The sequence below is a fragment of the Eulemur rufifrons genome, chromosome 15 (genome assembly GCF_041146395.1).
Source record: "Eulemur rufifrons isolate Redbay chromosome 15, OSU_ERuf_1, whole genome shotgun sequence".
NCBI lineage: Eukaryota > Metazoa > Chordata > Mammalia > Primates > Lemuridae > Eulemur > Eulemur rufifrons.
The window spans coordinates 5,886,809-5,908,196 of record NC_090997.1 but is presented as its reverse complement, the minus strand read 5'-3'; the positions used below and the strand labels follow the sequence as shown (position 1 = coordinate 5,908,196).

Genomic DNA, 21,388 nt, shown 5'->3' with positions numbered 1-21,388 from the left:
TGTGAAATTATTTATTTTTGTAACAGATTTGTTTTACCATTTAGTCTAAAATTTTTCTGTACGTAATAATTATAGATAATGAAAATACCTCTTTAACACTGAATGTTTACCTAAAAATGTTCTGTCTCTGTTTGATGAAACAGTAATTGCTAACTATGCACTTCAGGGTTTTTCTTTTGATTTTTTTGTGATTTTTGTCATTTTGTTTTCACCCAGATATTTTTTCTGGTTACTTATAGGAAAGTATTGTATTAGGTCATTAAATATGAAATGTCCTATTTCGAATCAAAAAGTGTAGTTTATTATATCTCAAACAAGAAGCAGTCCAATTAATCAAAGTATGTGCCTAAACTATCGACACAGTTTTGCCATCTTAACGGTAACTTGTTTATGCCAGCAGCGAAGAAGCCTGGAGAGAGGGTGGTGATGAAATCACCAAAGGTGTTTTCCACACCTGGTTAAGAATTGAATATTTTTCCTGGCAAGAAGTGGTCCAAAGCCTGGAAGAAGTGGTAGTCAGTTGGTGCACGGTCTGGTGAATATGGTGGATGACAGTTTCTTAGTGCAGCTGCTTTAGTTTGAGCAGCATTGTTTGTGTGACATGTGGTTGAGCATTGTCTTGCAAGAGGATTGTCCTGTCTCTGTTGACCATCTTGGCTGCTTAATCGCAAGCATCCTCATTTTGTCCAATTGGTTGCAGTAGACATCCACTGTAATCAATTGACTAGGTTTCATGAAGCTGTACTGAATAATGCCAGTCTGTTTGGACCACTGAACAGACATCATTAGCTTTGATGACTATTTGGTTTTGGACTGTGTTTTGGCACTTCATCTTTATCCAGCCATTGTGCCAAATTCTTGCGATTGTCAAAAATATACCATTTTTCATCACACGTAACAATATAGTGTAGAAATGTTTGCCTGTGTGTCGTAACAGCAAAGAAAAAGGCAAGCTTCAATCTGATTTCTCTTCTGATGCTCATTTAATTCATGCGGTACCCACCTATCCAGCTTCTTTACCTTGTCCATTTGTTTCAAAGGGTCCAATATTGTTGGAATAGTAACATCAAACCTTGCTGCTACTTCATACATGTGTTGAGATGGATTTGCTTCCACTACAGCTTTCAGCTCATCATTATCCACCTTGGTCTCTGGTCGCCTGCATGGCTCATTTTCAAGATGAAAATCACCAGAACGGAATTTCTCAAACTATTGACTTACTGTTTATATTCGTTAGCCTCATCTTTCCCAAATACTTTGTTGATATTATGAGCTGTCTGCACTGCATTGGTTCCATGACGGAACTCAAGTTTGAAAATAACATAGATTTTTGACTTATACATGGTTTCACAAAAATTGCTCTCAAAAAAAATTTGAAAGATAATCAAAAGCCAAAATGTGTTTGAAAGACTGAGGATGTACCTTCACAATAAAAATAAAACAAGAAGTAACAAAGTGAAATGTCAAAGATAATCAACCATGAAACTTAGTGCTTAAGGAAATGGGACTATTTCATACTTAATAACGTAATAGCTTTTAACGTTTTAGCTTTTGCCATACAGATATACAGGATACTTCTGAGATGATGGGCTCTTTCCTCTTATTTATCATTATTTCGCAGTTTTGCTTAGGATTCAGGGAGATATTCAGAAGATGGATTTTAACTTAGAGAAAATAAATGTTCAGCAACTGAGATTATCTGAGAACAGATTTTCTTCATCCTGTAAATGAAATCTGGCCAGTTAGTGCCATTAACAGATGCAAGTGATTCCTTAAAAGTAGCTTATTTGGCTACAGGGAAACATGGAATATTTGTCCTTTCTCACTGTCTCTTTGTTATAGCTAAATCTTAGCTTCCTAAAGTAAAAGTAGGATATTTAGTCTTAATTGCTTATGTTTGTTTCTTAGGGGGAAGAAATTTGTGGCAATGAAAGTAGTTAAAAGTGCTGAACATTATACTGAAACTGCACTAGATGAAATCCGATTGCTGAAATCAGTGAGTATTAGGTCATATGTGTGAACTGCAAAGCATAATAAAGTTTTATTGAATTAAGACACTTGGGAAAGTGATAGACTCTTTAGTATGACTAATTTTTTCTGTTAATTTCCAATATCCTTAAAGAGTTAAAGGATAGAAGACAATATTTACACATTCTATGCATGTAATATAGTAGGGAACTAGTGGGATATGCTGTAATTAGAATTCTTATACACATGTACCCAAAAAAACCCCTTCAAATGAACAAAAATGTTCATTGAGCATGTTTTGTGCATGTAAATGTTTTCCGTAAATGTTTTTCTTTTCTACTATGATTAAAAGGAAAGTTGTGTAAGTAAATATATAGCATCTATTTTATGTTTTAAAATATGTTATAAAATACATAATATAAAAATACTATATATATTGATCCCATTTATTCTTGGAAACTTGGGTAAATTTTGTCAAATTTGTTTTCAGTTTTGTTATAAATTAGGAAGATGTCATGACTTGCGGTAGAGGGCTTAAACTTAGAGTTAGAAAACCTGGTTAGGTCCAGCTTTACTTCAGTGTGTCCTCTGTCTCATCATTTTTTTCCTCCAGAGCCTTAGATTTTTCATTCCTAAAGTGAGAGTGTGGGACCAGAAGATCTCTAAGGCAGTATTTTTCAAAATGTCAAGATAAAGAGCCCTGTGTTCCATAGTAAATTGACATACTGCTTCCTTCATTGAGAAAGTTTTCCTACTTAAAGAAAAAAAAAAAAGCTGAATAAACAGTGTGGTTAATGCTGTAGTTGATTTGCATCCTGCAAAAGCCTCTGAATTCCTCATGGCCTGGTAACCAACAGTTAATTTGGAGGCCACACTTTGAGTAGCAAAATGGTTGAATTAGAAAAGTCTCTGTTGGTTGTATTTTCTCTTGTGAACTACCTATATATGTTCTTTCTGTATTTGAGGTACTGAAATTTTAGTATGTTTTAAAAATAGATTTGTATGAGCTTTTCCTTGTAGTTAATTTGCTGCAGGTATTCCTCCCCCATTTGGCTTTGTCTTTTGCTAAATACTGTCTCTTCCCCACTACAGGTTCGCAATTCAGACCCTAATGATCCAAATAGAGAAATGGTTGTTCAACTACTAGATGACTTTAAAATATCAGGAGTTAATGGAACACGTATCCTTTTTAAGAACTTCTTTGAGAATAAATCATGAGATAACTTTGTCCCATACAAAGGAACCAGATTTGTGTGAATAGGGGTGTCTTTTCTCAAGGTAAACTATAATAAAATTACCTTCTTCTCTTGTACACTTCTGAACCACGGATCTGAATTATGTCTACTTTTGTGTGGTGTGGTTTTGTTTTTTTTGTTTATTTGTTTTTTTTTCAGGATATTGCTTTAGGCTTTTTGTCCCCTTTCCAGGCAGATTAAACTGAAGTGAAAAGAAACTTGTAGAGAATAGCCTCATATTACTAAGTAAAAGTTCTATGATCTTTCAGTTCACAGAAATTCTAAGGGAAGTAATTTTTTATGAAAAATAGTGGATAAACAAGAATTTAAGGTATGATTTTATTATTCATCAGGCCTCAATATTAAAGAGGCTGTGAATGTAGGTTAGGTTTAGAATCTAAATAAGTATGATTGTTCACATTCTATCATGAAAAAACTGACTTGTTTTATGTTTTTATCTGGATTTTTAGAATTGTAGAGTTGGTAGAAAGCTGATTTTCTTCACAAGTTACCATCAGTGTGACATTCAATGAACTAATTGAAAGGTTATTGCAACAACTGTGCTTATAAAGGCCTATCAGACTTTTTAGTAAAAGATGAAGTAGAATCTCACTCAGATTGGAGGATCTAAAATTACCTGTTCATAAGCTATTTAAAAAAGAATAAAGACAGATATTCCATGTATCATTCTACTTTCTGTGTATGTTTAGCTTCTTTTAGCATACATTCCTAATTGCCATTAATGATCTTTTTTTTTTTTTTTTTTTTAAGGAGGCAGGGTACATATAGCCCTATAGTTTCATGTGGACTATGGGAAGAGATTTGAACAGAAAAGCAGAAAGAAAGGATGAGAAAGGAGAGAGAACCAGTGACGATGTGAAAAGACCATTTATTGTTCTGAAGTTAGTTCTGAGTCATTTCTTAGAGAAGTACAAATCACAGACCCCCAGATCTCTAAGGAAAACTGCTATATCCTTCTTCATACAGTGCCTTGTGCCTATTGTGGTCACTTTCTAGTTGGATTACTCTGTGTGTATATGTGTGTGTTTTCTAAGTTTTAAGAAGACGGCTAACCAAGAAATTTTAAAAATCCCGCACAGGATATCATAATGGTCATTAGATTCTGTTTCCATATTATTTAATCTTGTAATATTTGTCATTGTGCCAAATTTCTTTACTAATTCAGGAGAGTTATAAGTAAAACTGTAGAACTATTCTAAATAATCTCCTCAGTAATGCTGAGTACCTTTATTTGACCCTAAGTAAGAAGGCTTTTTTTTTGCTATTAAAATATCTTAGTAGGTTTGAATTTCAAGTTCCGAGATATTTTCCAAACATTACTAGTTGGTCTCTGTTGTTTCCCTCCATTGATTCCTTATGTTACTCTTTTCTCACCTTGTCCTTAGCCATTTCTTCCTGCCCTTCATCCTATTTATCTCCCAGCTGTCTTGGCTACTGCCTTATTTGCTGTCATTAGAGATTGAAAAGGATGTAACTCAGAGCGCTCGCTGTTAAAGGTTAACGGTTTATGTCATTCTCCTGCCCTCCCTGTACCTTTTCACAATACAACATACCTGCACAGAGCTCTACATCCACATTTTTGTGTGTGTCTGGTCATACTGCTTTTTCTCTGGACCACAGTCTTGTCTTATATTAAAACATAAGGACCCAGAACTAGAAAGTTAGTTACTATAGACTTCAATATAAACTGATTCGCTCTAATTCCATGGGGGATGAGGGAGAACAGTGATTAAGAAGGGATAGCTGGTCTCTGTATAATGTTGACATTAGCCAACAAGTAATGCCAATAATGATTGGCAACCTGTATGTCATCCTGTGTCTTTAGGATACTTTTTTCCCCTACTCTGTACTTTCTTTTTTGCTAGCTCCTTTATTCATTGTGTGCCCTACATGTGCTTACTCAAGAATGTTTTCAGCCCTTTGTTATTTTCTTTACTCTGTCTCCCCAAGAGATTTTTTTTTTCATGTATCCTTTTGATTTTAATTATTACTGCTCCTTCTGATTTTTATTTGTCATTCCTCTTTCACCCAAGCTATTTGGCTCTTCCTTTTTACTCTGTAACTAATTGATTATGATATTCTATCCAGTTCTTTTTCATATTTAAGCTACTAAATATGTGATCATTTTTATATCACTGCTTACAAATTTAAAACATCATCAAATTGTAATGCTTCTCTCAACAAATAAAAGTTAAGCAGATTGAAGCCAGAAAGATAAAAGAATAGCTCAAAAATTTTGTTTACCTTTTTAAAGCAATCTGCATTTTAAAAAAATCTTGTTTTGGTAAGTTTCAAATGTAAAAAAGTAGAAGAGTTTAATGACTCCCCACAGATCTATTACCCATTTCAGGAGTTATCAACTATAACGAATCTTATTTTGTCTATACCTCCTGATAATTTTGTAGCTAATCGTAGATACATAATTTCATTCATATTTATTTTGAAATATATTTTTAAAAGACAAAGACTCTCAATACAGTTATTATACCTAAAAATAAAAATTGGGACCAGTTTCTTTTTTTGTTTGTTTCTTTTTTCTTTTCTTTTCTTTTTTTGATACAGTCTCGCTCTGTCGCCCAGGCTGGAGTGCCATGGCGTCAGCCTAGCTCACAACAACCTCAAACTCCTGGGCTCACGGAATCCTCCTGCCTCAGCCTCCCAAGTAGCTGGGACTATAGGCCCATACCACCATGTCCGGCTAATTTTTTTCTATTTTAAATAGAGACAGGGTCTCACTTTTGCTGAGACTGGTCTTGGACTCCTGACCTCAAGTGATCCTCCTGCCTCAGCCTCCCAGAGTGCTAGGATTACAGGTATGAGGCACTGCACCCAGCTTTTGGGACCAGTTTTTTAGTTACAAGTTTCTATAGTCAATGTTTAAGACTCCCTAAGTGTCTCATGCTTTTTTTTCCTTAAAGGTTTTTTTTTTTTTTTTTTGATCTAATATTTTTTGTAGTAAAATACACATAACATAAAATTTACCATCTTAAATATTTTGAAGTGTACAGTTCAGTGAAATTAAATATACCATAATGTTTTGTAGTGACCACTACCATCAGCTTCATAACTTTTCATCTTATAAAACTGAGACTTAATACCCATAAAGTGTGTTTCAGATCTCATTGGTTTATTATATTGTTTAAGTCCTCTATTTCCTTACTTCTGCCTGCTTGTTCTATCCATTATTGAGAGTATGGTATTAAAGTCTCCAACTACCGTTAGTTATAACTGTCTGTTTCTCTCCTCAGTTCTGTCAGTTTTTGTTTCATATGTTTTGGTGGTATGTAAAGTAGGAGTAAATGTCTCATTATCATCTTATTGTATTGAGCCTTTTATCAACATATAATATCTTTGTCTCTTGTAACTTTTTATTTAAAGTCTATTTTGTCTATTATTCATATAGCAACCCTTGATTTCTTTTGGTTATTATCTGCATGGAATTTCTTTATCCATCCTTTAACTTTCAGTCTGTTTGTGTCTTGGGGTCTAAAGTGAGTCTTTTGGCCAGACACAGTGGCGTATGCCTATAATCCTAGCACTTTGGGAGGTCAAGAAAAGAGGATCTCTTGAGGCCAGCAGGTCAGGACCAGACTGAGCAACATAGTGAGACCTCCTATCTACAAAAAATAGAAAAAATTAGCCGAGTATGCTGGTGCACACCTATAGTCCTAGCTACTTGGGAGGCTGAGGCATAAGGATCACTTGAGCCCAGGAGTTTGAGGTTGCGGTGAGCTCTGATGATGCCACTGCACTCTAGCCCAGGCAACAGTGAGACTGTCTCCAAAAATAACTAAGAAACAAAACAAAGTGAGTATCTTGCAGACAGCATATAGTTGGATCATATTTTTTTATCCATTCTGCAAATCTCCTTCCTTTGACTGGAGGATATAATCCATTTACATCTAAAGGAGATACTGACATCTTTCATTTTGCTATTTGTTTTCTGTATGCTTGTAGCTTTTTGTCTCATTTCCTGCATCATGATCTTCTTTGCTGAGTTGATCTTTCTCATTTTCTTTTGCGTGTGTGTGTGTGTGTGTGTGTGTGTATATATTTTTTTTTTTTTTTAAAGACAAGGCTTCAGTCTGTCACTCAGGCTGACATGCAGTGGTGTGATCATAATTCACTACAGCCTCGAATTCCTGAGCTCAAGTGATCTACCAACCTTAGTAACTGGGACTACAGGTGTGCACCACCATGCCTGGCTATTTTTTTGTTTGTTTGTTTGTTTGAGACTGTGTCTCACTCTGTTGCCTGGGTTTAAATGCACTGGCATGATCATAGCTCGCTGCAACCTCAAACTCCTAGGCTCAGGCTATCCTCTTGTCTCAGCCTCCCAAGTAGCTGGGACTACAGGTGTGTGCCACCATGCCTGGCCACTTTTTTCTTTTTTGCAGAGATGGGGGTCTTACTATGTTGCCCAGGCTAGTCTCAAACTCCTGGTCTCAAGTGATCCTCCCATGTCAGCCTCCCAAAGTGCTGGGATTATAGGTGTGAGCCACAGCACCCAGCCTTTTTTGTAAGTATTCTATTGCTATAGTCTTTGTTTTTATCATGGGGATTACATTTACCATTCTAAGGTTGTAACACTCTATAATTTGAATTTATACCAGCTCAACTTCCGTATCATACAAAAACTCTGCTCCCTTAGCAGCTCTGTAGCCATCCTTTTCGGTTTTTGATGTTACAAAGTTATATCTTTATAAATTGTGTGCCACAAAACGTAAAGTATTGAGTCTTTCAAAAAGTAAAACTCTTAAATTATGTAGAAAACAAATTGTGGAGTCACAAATCAAAGTTACAGTAATACTAGCTTTTAGACTAATAGTTTTTCAAATGTATTAGTCTCTTAAATCATGTAAAAAACAAAAAGTAGAGTTACAAACCATTGTTAAAATAATACTAGCTTTATAATTGTCCATGTGTTTACCTTTATTTCTTCATATGGCTTTGAGTTACAGTCTAGTGTCCTTTAGTTTCACCTTGCAGGACTCACTTGAGCATTTCTTGCAGGGCATGTCTAGTGGTAATGTCTGAATTCCTTCCTCACTTTTGAAGGAGAATTTTGCTAAATATAGGATTCTTGGTTGACATTCTTTTTCTTTTAGCACTTTGAATATATTGGCCCACTGACTTTCGGCCTCCAAAGTTTCTGATGAAAAATTTGCTGATAATCTCAATTGAGGATCCCTTGTATGTGATGAGTCACTTCTCTCTTGATGCTTTTAAAATTTCTTGTCTTCAAAAGTTTAATTATAATGTGTCTCAGTGTAGGTTTGAGTTTATCTTACTTGAAGTTCATTGAGCTTCTTGGGTATTTATATGTATGTCTTTCATAAAATTTGGAAAATTTTCAGCCATTATTTCTTCAGATAGTCTCTCTGCCTCTTTCTGCCTCTTTCTTTTTCTTCTGGGACTGCCACAACATGTGTTTGGTAGGCTTGATGGTATCCCACAGGTTCCTTAAGCTCTGTTTACTTTTCTTCAATTTTTTTTCTTTCTGTTTCTCAGATTCAATAATTTCCATTATCCTAACTTCAAGTTTGTTGATCTTTCTTCTTCATGCTCAAATCTGCCTTTGAATCCCTCTACTGAATTTTTCATTGCAGTTATTGTACTTTTCAGCTCTAGAATTTCTTTGTGGTTTCTTTTTAGGTTTTCTAATTCTTTATTGGTATTTCCATTTTGTCCATACATCATTTTCCTGACTTTCTCCAGTTTTCCTTTAGTTCTTTTAGCATCTTTAAGACAGTTGTTTCAAAGTCTTTGTCCAATAGGTTTCTATCAGGTCTTTTCAGGGACAGTTTCAGGACAGTTTCTGTTGTTTTTTTCCTTTGAATGTGTCATTCTTTTCTGTTTCTTTGTATGCCTTATGATCTTTTTGTTGAAAACTGGGCATTTGAATCTAATATAGTATTTCTGGAAATCAGATTCTGTCCTTTCCCCAGCGTTTGCTGGTTTTCATTATTTTTTTAAATTGTTTTGAAATTTTTTAGTTGTTATAAGCTGTTTCTTCCAAGGATCCACCTGAGATGTAAACTAAAAGTTGTCGTTTTTTTTTTTTTTTTTTTTTTTTTTTTTTTTTTTTTTGAGACAGAGTCTTGCTCTATTGCCCGGGCTAGAGTGCCGTGGGGTCAGCCTAGCTCACAGCAACCTCAAACTCCTGGGCTCAAGTGATCCTACTGCCTCAGCCTCCCAAGTAGCTGGGACTACAGGCATGCACCACCATATCCGGCTAATTTTTCTATATATATTTTTTTAGTTGTCCAGCTAATTTCTTTCCATTTTTAGTAGCGACGGCAGGAATCTCACTCTTGCTCAGGCTGGTCTCGAACTCTTGACCTTGAGTGATCCTCCCGCCTCGACCTCCCAGAGTGCTAGGATTACAGGCGTGAGCCACCGCACCCAGCCTAAAAGTCTTAAAAGCCTTCTGAGATCTTTTTTGAGCCTTTCCCCGGGCATTCACAGTCACTTTCTAATTTTCCCTGTATATGCAGTTGCTTTTGAATGTCCTGGTCTTTAATGTCTGGCTCCCAAAGGGGAAAAAGAGAAAACGAAGGAGAGGAAAAAAGGCACCAGCCCTTTAAATCTTCTGGAAGTCACTTTAGCCAAAGGAGGAAAGGCTTGAAACAATGTGAAGGGAGGTATACAAATGGCCACCCACCTGTTTGCACTTCTTTGATTCACAGCAATGGGGGATCAGAGAGCACAGATCTCTGATATTTAAGACGGGCTCCTTTTTGCCCACTCTGTCTCTGGCAAGCTATGTATAGGTTTGGGGTTGAAGGGTAGGTAGTTGCTAGTGTGCTAAGAGCTGAGATTGACCTAAAATTAAGAACAAGTTATTACCCAACCCTTCCCTGGAAGTTGTGAGCCTTTGCTAGACTCTAGAGTTCAAAAATAATCACATTAGATAGATTCTGCCAGTATATTGGTTGCCTAGGTGGGGAAACACTACCGGTATGCTTTGCTACTCGGTTGATCATTGCCTTTTATGATTTGTTGATTTCATCGCAAAAAGCAGATACTTTCACCTCCTTCCTGTCTTCCCTTTTTTTGAGTCCCTCGAGTTGCCCCTACAGCTTCCTCTTGTGGATTGGGTAGATTTGTTTGTTTGGATTATTTTTCCTCCGTGTGTTTCATTTTGGATTATTTCTATTGCTATGCCTTCAAGTTAACTATTCTACAGTGTCTAATCTGCCATTTATTTCATCCAGTGTGTTTCCATCTTTCTTAGTGTACTTTTCATCTCTAGAAGTTTTCAGTCTTTTTTTAAAATATCTTCCATGTCTCTACTTAACTTTTTGAACATATGAAATACAGTTATCGTAATCATTTAATATCCTTGTCTGCTAATTCTAACATCTATGTTGGTTCTGGGTCAGTTTCAAATGATTGATTATTCTAATTTTGGATGCGAATTTTTCTGCCTGGTAATCACATTGTGGGTTTTACCTTGTTTGCTGCTGGATATTTTGTAATCCTATAAAAAATCTTCTTGAGCTTTGTTCTGGGTTGGAATTACTTGGAAACTGATCCTTTCAGATTTTACTTTTATGTTTTGTTAGGTGGATCCAAAGTAATGCTTGGTGTATGTAGGTCTAATCATTCCCCTCTTCTGAGGCAAGACCTTTCTGAATATCCTATCCAGTGTCCTGTGACCAAATTTTTCTAGTCTTTTTGGTGGGAACAGATACTGTCCCATGCCCTATGCAAATGCTGGGTTCTGTTCCCTCTAATCTTTTCAGACGGTTTTTTTCCCTCTGCCTCTGCCCCTTCTTCACATACACGTGCTTATTGATACTATGCTGAATACTTGCAGGGGACCCTCTGCAGATCTCCAGTTCTCTCTTTCTGCAGTCTTCTCTGGTACCTTGTTGTATTTACTGTAGCTGCCTGGCTGTCTCCGGACACTCAGCTCCATTTCTTCAATTTACGGAGTCTGCCCGGAAAGTCTGAAGACAATAAGGCGGGGTAATCTTAGGGTTCAACTCATTTGTTTCTATTTTTTAGGAATCACTGCCCCTGTTGCCTGATGTCCAGGGTCTTCTGTTATTTTATGTATTTTGTCTTGTTTTTCAAGCAAGAGGGTAAATCCAGCCCCTGTTATTCAATCTTGGCTGAAGCAGAAGTTCACAGGTTTTATATTTAACTCTAAGAAATTGTTAACCAGTTTTCCAAAGTGCTTGTACCATTCTATAGTAGCATAATATGAGTTCTAATTGTTCTACATCCTAATCTATACTTGATGATGTTAGTCTTTTTTATTTTAGTCATTGCTGGTGAGTTTGAGATGGTATCATATTCTGATTTTTTAAATTTTATTTATGATTTTGAGACAAGGTCTTGCTCTGTCACCCAGCTAGAGTGTAGTGACTCAATAATACAATAATAGTTCACAGCAATCACAAACTCCTGAGCTCAAACAATCCTTCTGCCTTAGCCTCCCAGAGTGCTAGCATTACAGGCACAAGCCACCACACCCAACCATGTATTATAATTTTGATTTGTGTTTCACTGAGGTTATTATGTCCCTTCAGTCTTCTTTAATTTAGAGTTGTTTTCATGGCATTTACCTTTTTCTTTTCGTTTTTTTTCTTTCTTTTTTTCTTTCTGTTTGTTTATTTAAGAATCCAGGCTAGTTTTGTGCTTTAATTTGGATTTGTCTGATTATTTATGATTAAATTCAGATTAATCAATTCTGTCAAATATACTACATGATGATGTTTTGTTCTATGTATTGCATCAGAGGGCACATGACTTGAATTTGTTCTTATCATTGGTAATAATAAGTTGAATCATTTGATTAAGGCATTGCCTTCCAGATTTCCCTGTTGTAAAAGTACCTTATTCTTTTTATAATTAATATAATATATGATAATATATATTATACATAATTATACATTAATTATATAATATAATTATATAATTGCATGTTATAATATATAATAATAATTCTTTTATAATTAATAAGCAATCTGTAGAGTGGTATTTTTGACACTGTGACAATCCTTAAGTCTTTCACACAGTGGTTTTAATATTTTACTGATTTTTACCTGAATCAGTTATTACTATAGGGATTGCAAAATGGTGATTTTTCTATTTTTCATACCTTATATATTTATTTAGTATGGACTCATTCTGGTTTTTGGTGTTTTGTTTTGTTTTGTTTTGTTTTTTAGAGACAGGCTCTCACTGTTGTCACCTAGGTTGGAGTACAGTGGTGTGATCATAGCTCACTGCAACCTCAAACTCCTGCACTCAATTAATCCTCCTGCCTCGTCCTCCCAAGTAGCTGGGACTACAGGAATGTGCTACACTGCACCTGGCCCTCATTCTGTTTTTAATTCATGTATTAGCTGGTTATTGCCTACATTGCCCAGGCTGGTCTTGAACTCCTGGGTCTAAGCAGTCCTCCTACCTTATCCTCCCAAAGTGCTGGGTTTACAGGCATGAGCCACACTGTACATGGCCCTCTTTCTGTTTTTAATTCATATATTAACTCATAACTTACTCTTTAAAATGGTCTCCACTTTGGTCACTGGCATTCTCTCTACCTATTTCTTCTTGACATGTTCTCTTATGTGTTGGCACACTAAGGTGTTCCAACTGCACCCTGTGTTTTCTCTGTCCAATAGCCTTGGATTTGGCCATTTTCCCAAGGAGCCCAGGCTTTCTTTTAGTGGAGAATCTTATTTAAAACAAAAGTCTGACCAGGCACAGTGACTCACACCTATAATCCCAGAACTTTGGGAGGCTGAGTTGGGAGGATTGCTTTAGCCCAGGAGTTCGAGCCCAGCCAAAGCAACATAGTGAGACCCTGTCTTTACAAAAAATTTAAAAATTAGCCAGTCATGGTGGTGCATGCCTGCAGTCCCAGCTACTCAGGAAGCTGAGGCAGAAGGATCACTTGAGCCCAGGAGTAGTGAGCTGTGATCACACCCCTGCACTCCAGCCTAGGTGACAGAGCTAAACACTATCTCTAAAATCAGACAAACAAAAAAGTCTGGGTACTAGATTGTTACTATGTATGTACGTCTTAACTTGCTAGTATATGTAGAAGCTTCTGGAGTAGAAGACAACACACTACTAATATCCCCGCAGTGCCCTGCACACTAGTAGTAGGCTCAAAGAGTATTCCTGTGTGGTGTGATCAGGACTTTCATACATAAAGAGAACACATGATGGCAGTAGAATCAAGATTAGTTTTGTAAACTACAGAGCATAAAGCAAGTCAGTTTCCTATTTTTTAAAAATGTTGGCATTTGCAATTTTTGGGTTAAGTTTTGTACATTGTCTTCTATGTAGGAAAGAATTTGTTATTCTTGTTTTGAGACTGTGAGAGTGGGAGCTTTTACCTTGGACATTAATTTTGATAATTAGGGAAGAAACCAATTTATCTGAATTTAATCAACAGCTTGAGCCTAGTGTTTTCACTATTTGCATGTATAGTTTTCATTTTTCCTCTGACCACTGTGTGCATAATTTCACTGATAAACCAGACCGCCACAATTTTCTGTTTCATGGGTGCTGTTGTTGACTATAGCATTAGACTTTGGAATTTCATAATATTGATAGCTACATATTTATTCAGTCAAGCGCTTTTTATCCTAAAAGAAAATAATACATAACATTTTCATTGGGGTGGAATCCACCTTTTGTCTTGCCCTGTTCTTCTTTTGTGCCTTCTTTTTCCTCTCCTTAATGAACTCCTAGATATCTGCATGGTATTTGAAGTTTTGGGGCATCATCTGCTCAAGTGGATCATCAAGTCCAACTACCAGGGGCTTCCACTGCCTTGTGTCAAAAAAATAATTCAGCAAGTATGTATCTTAGTCTTTGCTATATGATAATTTTTTAACATTCTCAAGGTGTTAGGAGTTTCCTACTTCCAATAGAATTTTTATTTTAAAAAGTAGATTTTTTAAATTGTTTAATATGTTGTTCAATGCTTAGGGTTAGAGTTTATTGTGTTTAGTTTGTTTTTAAATATTTTAGCATAACCATTTCCCCCAGGTTCATCTCCTGTAATAATTATTAGAAGAGGAAGGTGTGTAAGGTACCTGACTTTGGAAAATTGGAGCTCCAGAAGTTCTGGTTGCAAAATATTAATTGTATATTAATAGAGAATTACTATGTCAAATTATTACCATCTCTTTATATCGCATTATTCATGGGCATTTTCTAAATAGCCTTCAATATACAGTATAGAATTTTACCATCAGGGAAAATATTAATACTTCAAGGGGCAGATAATTTGTTTGAATAATGTGGCTTGGAAAGAGCTCCAAACTGGGCAGCAGGAGACCTCAGTTCTTCATCAATGAGGAAATTTGCATTAAAAGATATCTAAATCTTTGTCGTCACCTACATTTCAGCGCTTAAAGGGTGTGTTGGACGTTTATTCTCAGTCTTTATAATGTACATAAAGAACATTTCCAGATAGAATTAGGTTTGTAAAACTTAGAAGAACTTTAAAATTCTTGCCTCTGTTCATAGTTTACAGTAAATTCTTTCTAGGAAAGTTTCTTTGTGCTTTACAAAGTGCTTTATTCTCTGTAGAAAACATTATCATATTGGTTTTTAAAATGTTGTGTTGTGATTTCTTCTTTCTTCACAAAGACTTGTATTTTGTGTTTATAAATCTTCTGCTCTATTTCCGTTCAGGTGTTACAGGGTCTGGATTATTTACACACTAAGTGCCGTATCATCCACACTGACATTAAACCGGAAAACATCTTGCTGTCAGTGAATGAACAGTACATTCGGAGGCTGGCTGCAGAAGCAACAGAATGGCAGCGATCTGGAGCTCCTCCACCTTCCGGATCTGCAGGTATATTTTCTTTTGGGGACTTTCTCTCATTAGAAGTTAAGAGAAATTTCTATTTTTCTTCTATTACCAGGGAGTTAAATAAATACTACTCATTTAACAATATAATATTTAAAGAAATATTAGCAACCTTTAAGAGACTTATTTTATTCTCTTCATTGCTCCCATATGGGGAGGAGAAAACTAGATATTGTGTCTTTCAGGTACATATATGTTGTATATTATAAGAGCCAGTTTGTATTGTTTTAAATGTTTTTTTTCTTGTGAATTGATGACCATTTTTGATACTTTTACCTCTTATTATGATCACACATGCTTGCTTATGGATTAGCAATCTGCAGAGGGGCAAGATAACATTGCTGTTAAGAGCTTGGGTTGCTGTTAAGAGCTCAGGTTTAAGCACTGTAGTACACAGACCTGAGTTTGAATCCTGGCTTTGTCATTGACTGAGAGGATTACTTGACTTCATTTTCCTTCATGTAGGAGTTATTTGGATTAAATATCATGGTAAAGCAGTTAGTAGTGTGCCACACAGTATTGTGTGCTAAATCAATTATGGCTGCTTTGATTATGATGAATTTTTTTCCCATTTGAGATGCAGATTTTAATTTTGGTAGTTGAATCACATTTGAGGAACTTTCTTGATCCTCAAGTAGAAATATCAGTTATCAGACTTCTTTTTAAAAGGAAGGCTGGAGAAGGCAAAAATGGAGAGTTATTCGATGGGTGTAGTTTTTGTTTTGCAAGATGTAATGGTTCTAGAGATCTGTTACACAACAATGTGAATATAGTTACCACCACTAAACTGTACCTTTAAGAATGGTTAAGAGGGTAAATTTTATACTGTGTGTTTTTTACCTCAGTTACAAATATTTTAAAAAGAAAGGAAGACTGAAAATCCCCACCTTCCACCTGAGCTAAACTACTATCCATGACATGATGTATAGCAAATTAATATAACTTTTTTTTCCCTTTAGAAACAGGGTCTCACTATGTTGCCCAGGCTAGTCTCCAACTCCTGGGCTAAAGCCATCCTCAGCCTCCCAAGTAGTTGGGGCTACATACACAAAACACTGTACCTGACTGAATTACTATAGCTCTTGATGTCACCTAAATTCCCCCTTTAAAACTGTGACAAATGCACAGGGGAAGAGTTAGAGATGGGTGTCCTGGGTAGGGATGAGGAGATTGTTGCTTGTCCCTTTCTATTTTAAGCAGTACCTGGGAATTAGAAGTAGGTGATTTTAGCAGCATTAATAGTAGAAATCAAAAATGGGAACTGGATTCTGTTACACATATTGGTGCTACCTGGGCATCAATTTAATTGAAAATTTTTTTAAGTTTGGCAACCTATATATGCATTATTTTCTTAAAAAATAGTAATAGGCCAGGCATGGTGGCACATGCCTATAGTACCAACTACTCAGGAGGCTGAGGCAGGAGGATTGCATGAGCCCAGGATTTTGAGACCAGCCTGGGCCATATAGTGAGACACCATCTCTGCTACTACTACTAATGTGCTTCTACCAAAATCATTTAAAAACTATAGTTTTCTCTACAATGTAGGCTGTATAAGATAGACTTTTCATTCTGGTAGGGTGTCTTAACTGAGCTGTAGTTTATATTGCCTGCTGAATGCCAGGATTCTTACTTGGTTTTCTTTTCTTTTCAGTCAGTACTGCTCCACAACCTAAACCAGTAAGTATAAGGTGTTTATATATTTAATTCTGATCTGTGGGCTGTGAGCATGGGTTCTTCTATTATGGATGATCACAGTTTTTGAGTTTGGAAACCAAAAGAAAAAAAATTCCTGTACTTCTGTATTTTTCTCCGATAAATTTCCATGCATCTTCAGCAAGTTTGTACTGGTGAGGCTTCTATAAATTTGAGTTAGTCTGAATTTAAACCAGCCACACAGACTGCTCAGAAAACCAAGACTGTTGTCGATTCTGTTTTTATTTGGTTTCTTAAGAATATCTGCATCTTTTAAATTAATGAAAAACTTAAGTGCTATGTTAGGGAAATAGTGAAATTTAATTAGGAAGTAATTAAAATTAACAGTTATCTCCAACTAGGGGTAATGGATTAGCCACTTGAAGGCTTAATCTGTTTGTAATCTCCGCCCAGGCTGACAAAATGTCAAAGAATAAGAAGAAGAAATTGAAGAAGAAGCAGAAGCGCCAGGCAGAATTACTAGAGAAGCGAATGCAGGAAATTGAGGAAATGGAGAAAGAGTCGGGCCCTGGGCAAAAAAGACCAAACAAGCAAGAAGAATCAGAGAGTCCTGTTGAAAGACCCTTGAAAGAGAACCCACCTAATAAAATGACCCAAGAAAAACTTGGTATAAATAGAGCATCACAAAAATTACTTTATGACACACTTTAACATTAATTTATCATTGTTATATAATATAGTGGTTTCATGCATACAACATATCTCTGGGGGTGTCCTTATAAGAATACAGATCTTGTCATAAATGTTAGGCAGGTAACATTCGAATGTAATTTCTAACTTTTCTCAGGAATCAGAACATAGTCTTCATTACTAATTGGTTAAGCATAAAAAGATTTTTGTCCTTCCATAAATAGGTGTTCGATGTTCAGTCATGTTTTTATGTCACTAAGTATAAGTTCTAGAAAATGTTTTAATCTTGTGAGAAATTTTTTTGTTCTTTCACTCACATATATACGCATACCTCCTTTTTTGTTTGTTTGTTTGTTCTTTAGAAGAATCAAGTACCATGGGCCAGGATCAAACACGTATGGAACGTGGTGTAGAGGGTGGTGCAGCAGAAATTAATTGCAATGGAGTAATTGAAATCGTTAATTATACTGAGAACAGTAATAATGAAACATTGAGGCTTAAAGAGGATCTGCATAATGCTAATGACTGTGATGTCCAAAATTTGAAGCAGGAACCTAGTTTCCTAAGCTCCCAAAATGGAGACAGCAGCACATCTCAAGAAACAGACTCTTGTACACCTATAACCTCTGAGGTGTCAGATACCATGTTATGCCAGTCTTCCTCAACTGTAGATCAGTCATTCAGTGAACAGGACATCAGCCAGCTTCAGGAAAGCATTCGGGCAGAACTACCCTGTGAAGATGAACAAGAGCAAGAACATAATGGACCACTGGACAACAAAGGTACCTGTGCAGATATACTTCCCCAACATTTCCCGCACAACACATTCATGAATATCTAAACCAAAAGTATCATTGTTTTTTTAACTATAGCTTTACAGCATGTGTCTCAAATTACTTTCAATGTGTAGATCTGTAGCTAACTTTAAATTTTACTTGTGTACTGGGAGCACAGCATTTCACTTGTTGCCATGAGGAACTTGTGCTATTTTTATTTAATTCTAGAAATTCAAGGTGTTACTTTGCTCTTTGTATCATTAGAGGTTTTTTGGTTTTTGTTTTTTTTTTTTTTTGGTAGGGATGAGGTCTCGAACTCCTGGACTCAAGTGATCCCCCTGCCTCAGCTTCCCAAAGTGCTGGCTGGATTACAGGCATGAGCCACTGTGCCTAGCCTTAGAAAATTATTATAGGTTGCCAGTTGGGGACCTGACTGTATTACTTTTACCTTAGAAAGCTTTATTGCCCTTTGAATATTTCTGTGTTCATTGAATAGTCTTACTGATGGTACCTGTTGTCTATAGGAAAATCCACTGCTGGAAATTTTCTTGTTAATCCCCTTGAGCCAAAAAATGCAGAAAAACTAAAGGTGAAGATTGCTGATCTTGGAAATGCCTGTTGGGTGGTAAGTTAAACTTGTCTCAGTGCCATGTATTGAAGTGGCTGGGAGTTAAAGAGAATTTGGAACTAGTTACGCTAAAATAAAAACTTTGCAATCCTTTACCCAAATTGACCCTTCGTATTTTAGTACATGTTTTTTTGCTTTTTTCTATTAACCATTATTTAAAAGTTCAAATATATTTATGAAAGTAGAAAGAATGGTATAATGAAACAACATATGTACATAGACAGTTATATAGATTTTAATTTAAAAATCTGCCTCTCTTTGCCAATTTTTCATTCCCCATGATGGTATTTACCTTCATATCACTAATAAATAACATGGTTGTATTATTCCTAATTTTTTTTCAATTTTATGTATTATTTCTTCCTCCTGGTAAATAGGACTTATCAACCATCACTGCACCAATTCCCCATCCTCCCCAATCATATTAATTTTTGGCTAGATGATTATTCTGTGTTTACATTATTGAGACTCTAATGCTATCTTCAGCTGAACAGAACATATATTGTAGTATGATTCCTTTTCCTTTCTACGTAACATCATGTTTCATTTGTTTTGTACTATTTATTACTTAATTCAACCCCATACTTTTACCCAGTGGTGTAAATACGTACACTTTAATGTATACATATACATTGGGTATACTTTCAACTTCATCTTCCTAAACAGCTCTCTCCTTGAACCCAGAGTCTTCTCCTCTGTGTTCATCTGATTAGGTTGCCCTGTAGGTCTGCTACATTACTGCCATTTGGGATTTCCCTTCACCATCATTCTGGAGATTATTATTTTCTCTCTCCCTTTATATCCCATTTTCTGTGTTTCCTATCTTCTTTCTCACTTTACTTCATCATTTTTGTGGAGTATACGCAGCCTGCAGAAGCTTCCTGTGAAAGGGTCTATGAGATTTGGGGAGGACCTTGCATGTCTGATAGTCTTTATTCTGTGTGCTGGCTGTGTGTAGGGTTCTAGGTTAAAAATTATTTTCCTTTAGAATGTTTGTTATTGCACCCTTATCTTTTAGTTTCTAGTCATGATGCTCCTAAAGACCAGTGCCATTCTGACTCTTTATCTTTGTATCATAAAGAATTTGGATCTTTTCCCCTTGTGGAAGTCTGTAGGATCATTTCACAGTGATGTGCCTAGCTAGGTCTATTCTTGTCTATTATACTGAAGATTCACTGTGTACTCTTGCTGTTGAAACTCTGATTCTTTGGTTTTGAATCTTTTTTTTTTTTTTTTTTTAATTCTCTTTGGTCTCCCCTCTGTACTGAAATCTCATTATTCCAAATGTTAGGTCCTGTTGTCTTCTTTACCTTTCTCTTCTATTTTTTAATCATTTCCTTTTTGCTTTATTTTCTGGGAGAGTTCTCAACTTGTTGCCCTCATCATTTCTCATTTCTCCTATTATATTTTTACTTTCCAAGCACTCTTTGGTTCTCTGATTTCTTGAAAATAGCATCCTGTTCTTGTTTCATAAAAACATCTTTTTTTAAAGTTTCTCACAGTATATTATTTTTCCTTTTTTGACATTCTTTTCTTATATGGTGTTTATTGCCTTCTTTGTGTTTAGGATCACTAAATAGAAGAATGACCATGTGAATGAAGTACTAAAATGCTATTTGGAACATCTGTGCCTGGGTGAATCTTGTTGATTATTCACTATAGAATGATCTATTTCAGCACTTTCATTTCATCCTCAGTGGATCTTTTCTCTTATATTTGCCATATAGTCTTCCTCAATATCCTACCCAGGAAGTAAATGCCTGGCTACCAGTGTTCTGGGAGCTAAGTTAGACAAGAAGATTGGGTGTTTCAAAATATAGTAAGGTCACTTAATTTCCTTGTTTTTAGAATGGTGTTTTTCCCTCAAGTGTGTCAGTGTCCTCCAAAGACCCTATTTTATCCACTCCAGAGAAATGGTCTGTGGAGCCAGGGAAAAGGGGCTATTCACCAGCATTGTGCTTTCTATCCTAGAGCTCTGTTTCTTAAAAAGATGTTTTGAAACAATATTCCTGTGTTGAATCCCACTCTTACCCCTACTTCCAGAGATACCTGGTCCCACCAAATCCTGACCTTTGCGGGGAGGAGCACTGTGGTACAAATCAAAGTGCTTCTCAGCTTTCATCAACAGCAGCTTTCTTGAGTCCACTAAAACATTTACCAGTGATCCTTCTGCTTTCTAACTTCTAAATGTTGTTGTTCCAACTTCTTGGCCATTCTTTGTTTTGTCAGTTTAAGTCACTTCAAACTCGGTATCTGAGCCCATTGTTTTCCTGTAAAACCAAGTCTCCCCAAGTCTCTCCATCTCTTGTTTTTTTTGGGGGGGGAGTGGCGGGGGTTGGGGGTGTGTGTGTGTGTGTGTGTGTCAGTCAGTCAGTAGACAGCCAACTCTTTAGACCTCTGCCTTAAAAGTTCCTTTTGGATCTTCCCATTGTCTCCCACATAACTATTGAATTTTTAAAATTCTGCTTATTCTTGCAGTGAATGTCCTTGGATTTAACTCTTCCTTTTCCTGTTTCCACAACCATTGTTTATATTTTTATTGCCAAACCCAAATCTGGCAGCCAAC

At 36.1% G+C, this 21,388-nt stretch overlaps 1 protein-coding gene across 1 annotated transcript in view; it reads left to right on the top strand.

The window, feature by feature from the left end:
* Positions 1-21,388, top strand: part of SRPK1 (SRSF protein kinase 1) — a 72,730-nt gene that overhangs the window by 30,063 nt on the left and 21,279 nt on the right. Inside the window, exons 5-12 of the mRNA XM_069487820.1 lie at positions 1,909-1,996; positions 3,061-3,148; positions 13,941-14,047; positions 14,892-15,057; positions 16,727-16,752; positions 17,182-17,395; positions 17,781-18,200; positions 18,719-18,819. Coding sequence (XP_069343921.1) covers positions 1,909-1,996; positions 3,061-3,148; positions 13,941-14,047; positions 14,892-15,057; positions 16,727-16,752; positions 17,182-17,395; positions 17,781-18,200; positions 18,719-18,819 — 1,210 coding nt within the window. The remainder of the gene's footprint in view (positions 1-1,908; positions 1,997-3,060; positions 3,149-13,940; positions 14,048-14,891; positions 15,058-16,726; positions 16,753-17,181; positions 17,396-17,780; positions 18,201-18,718; positions 18,820-21,388) is intronic.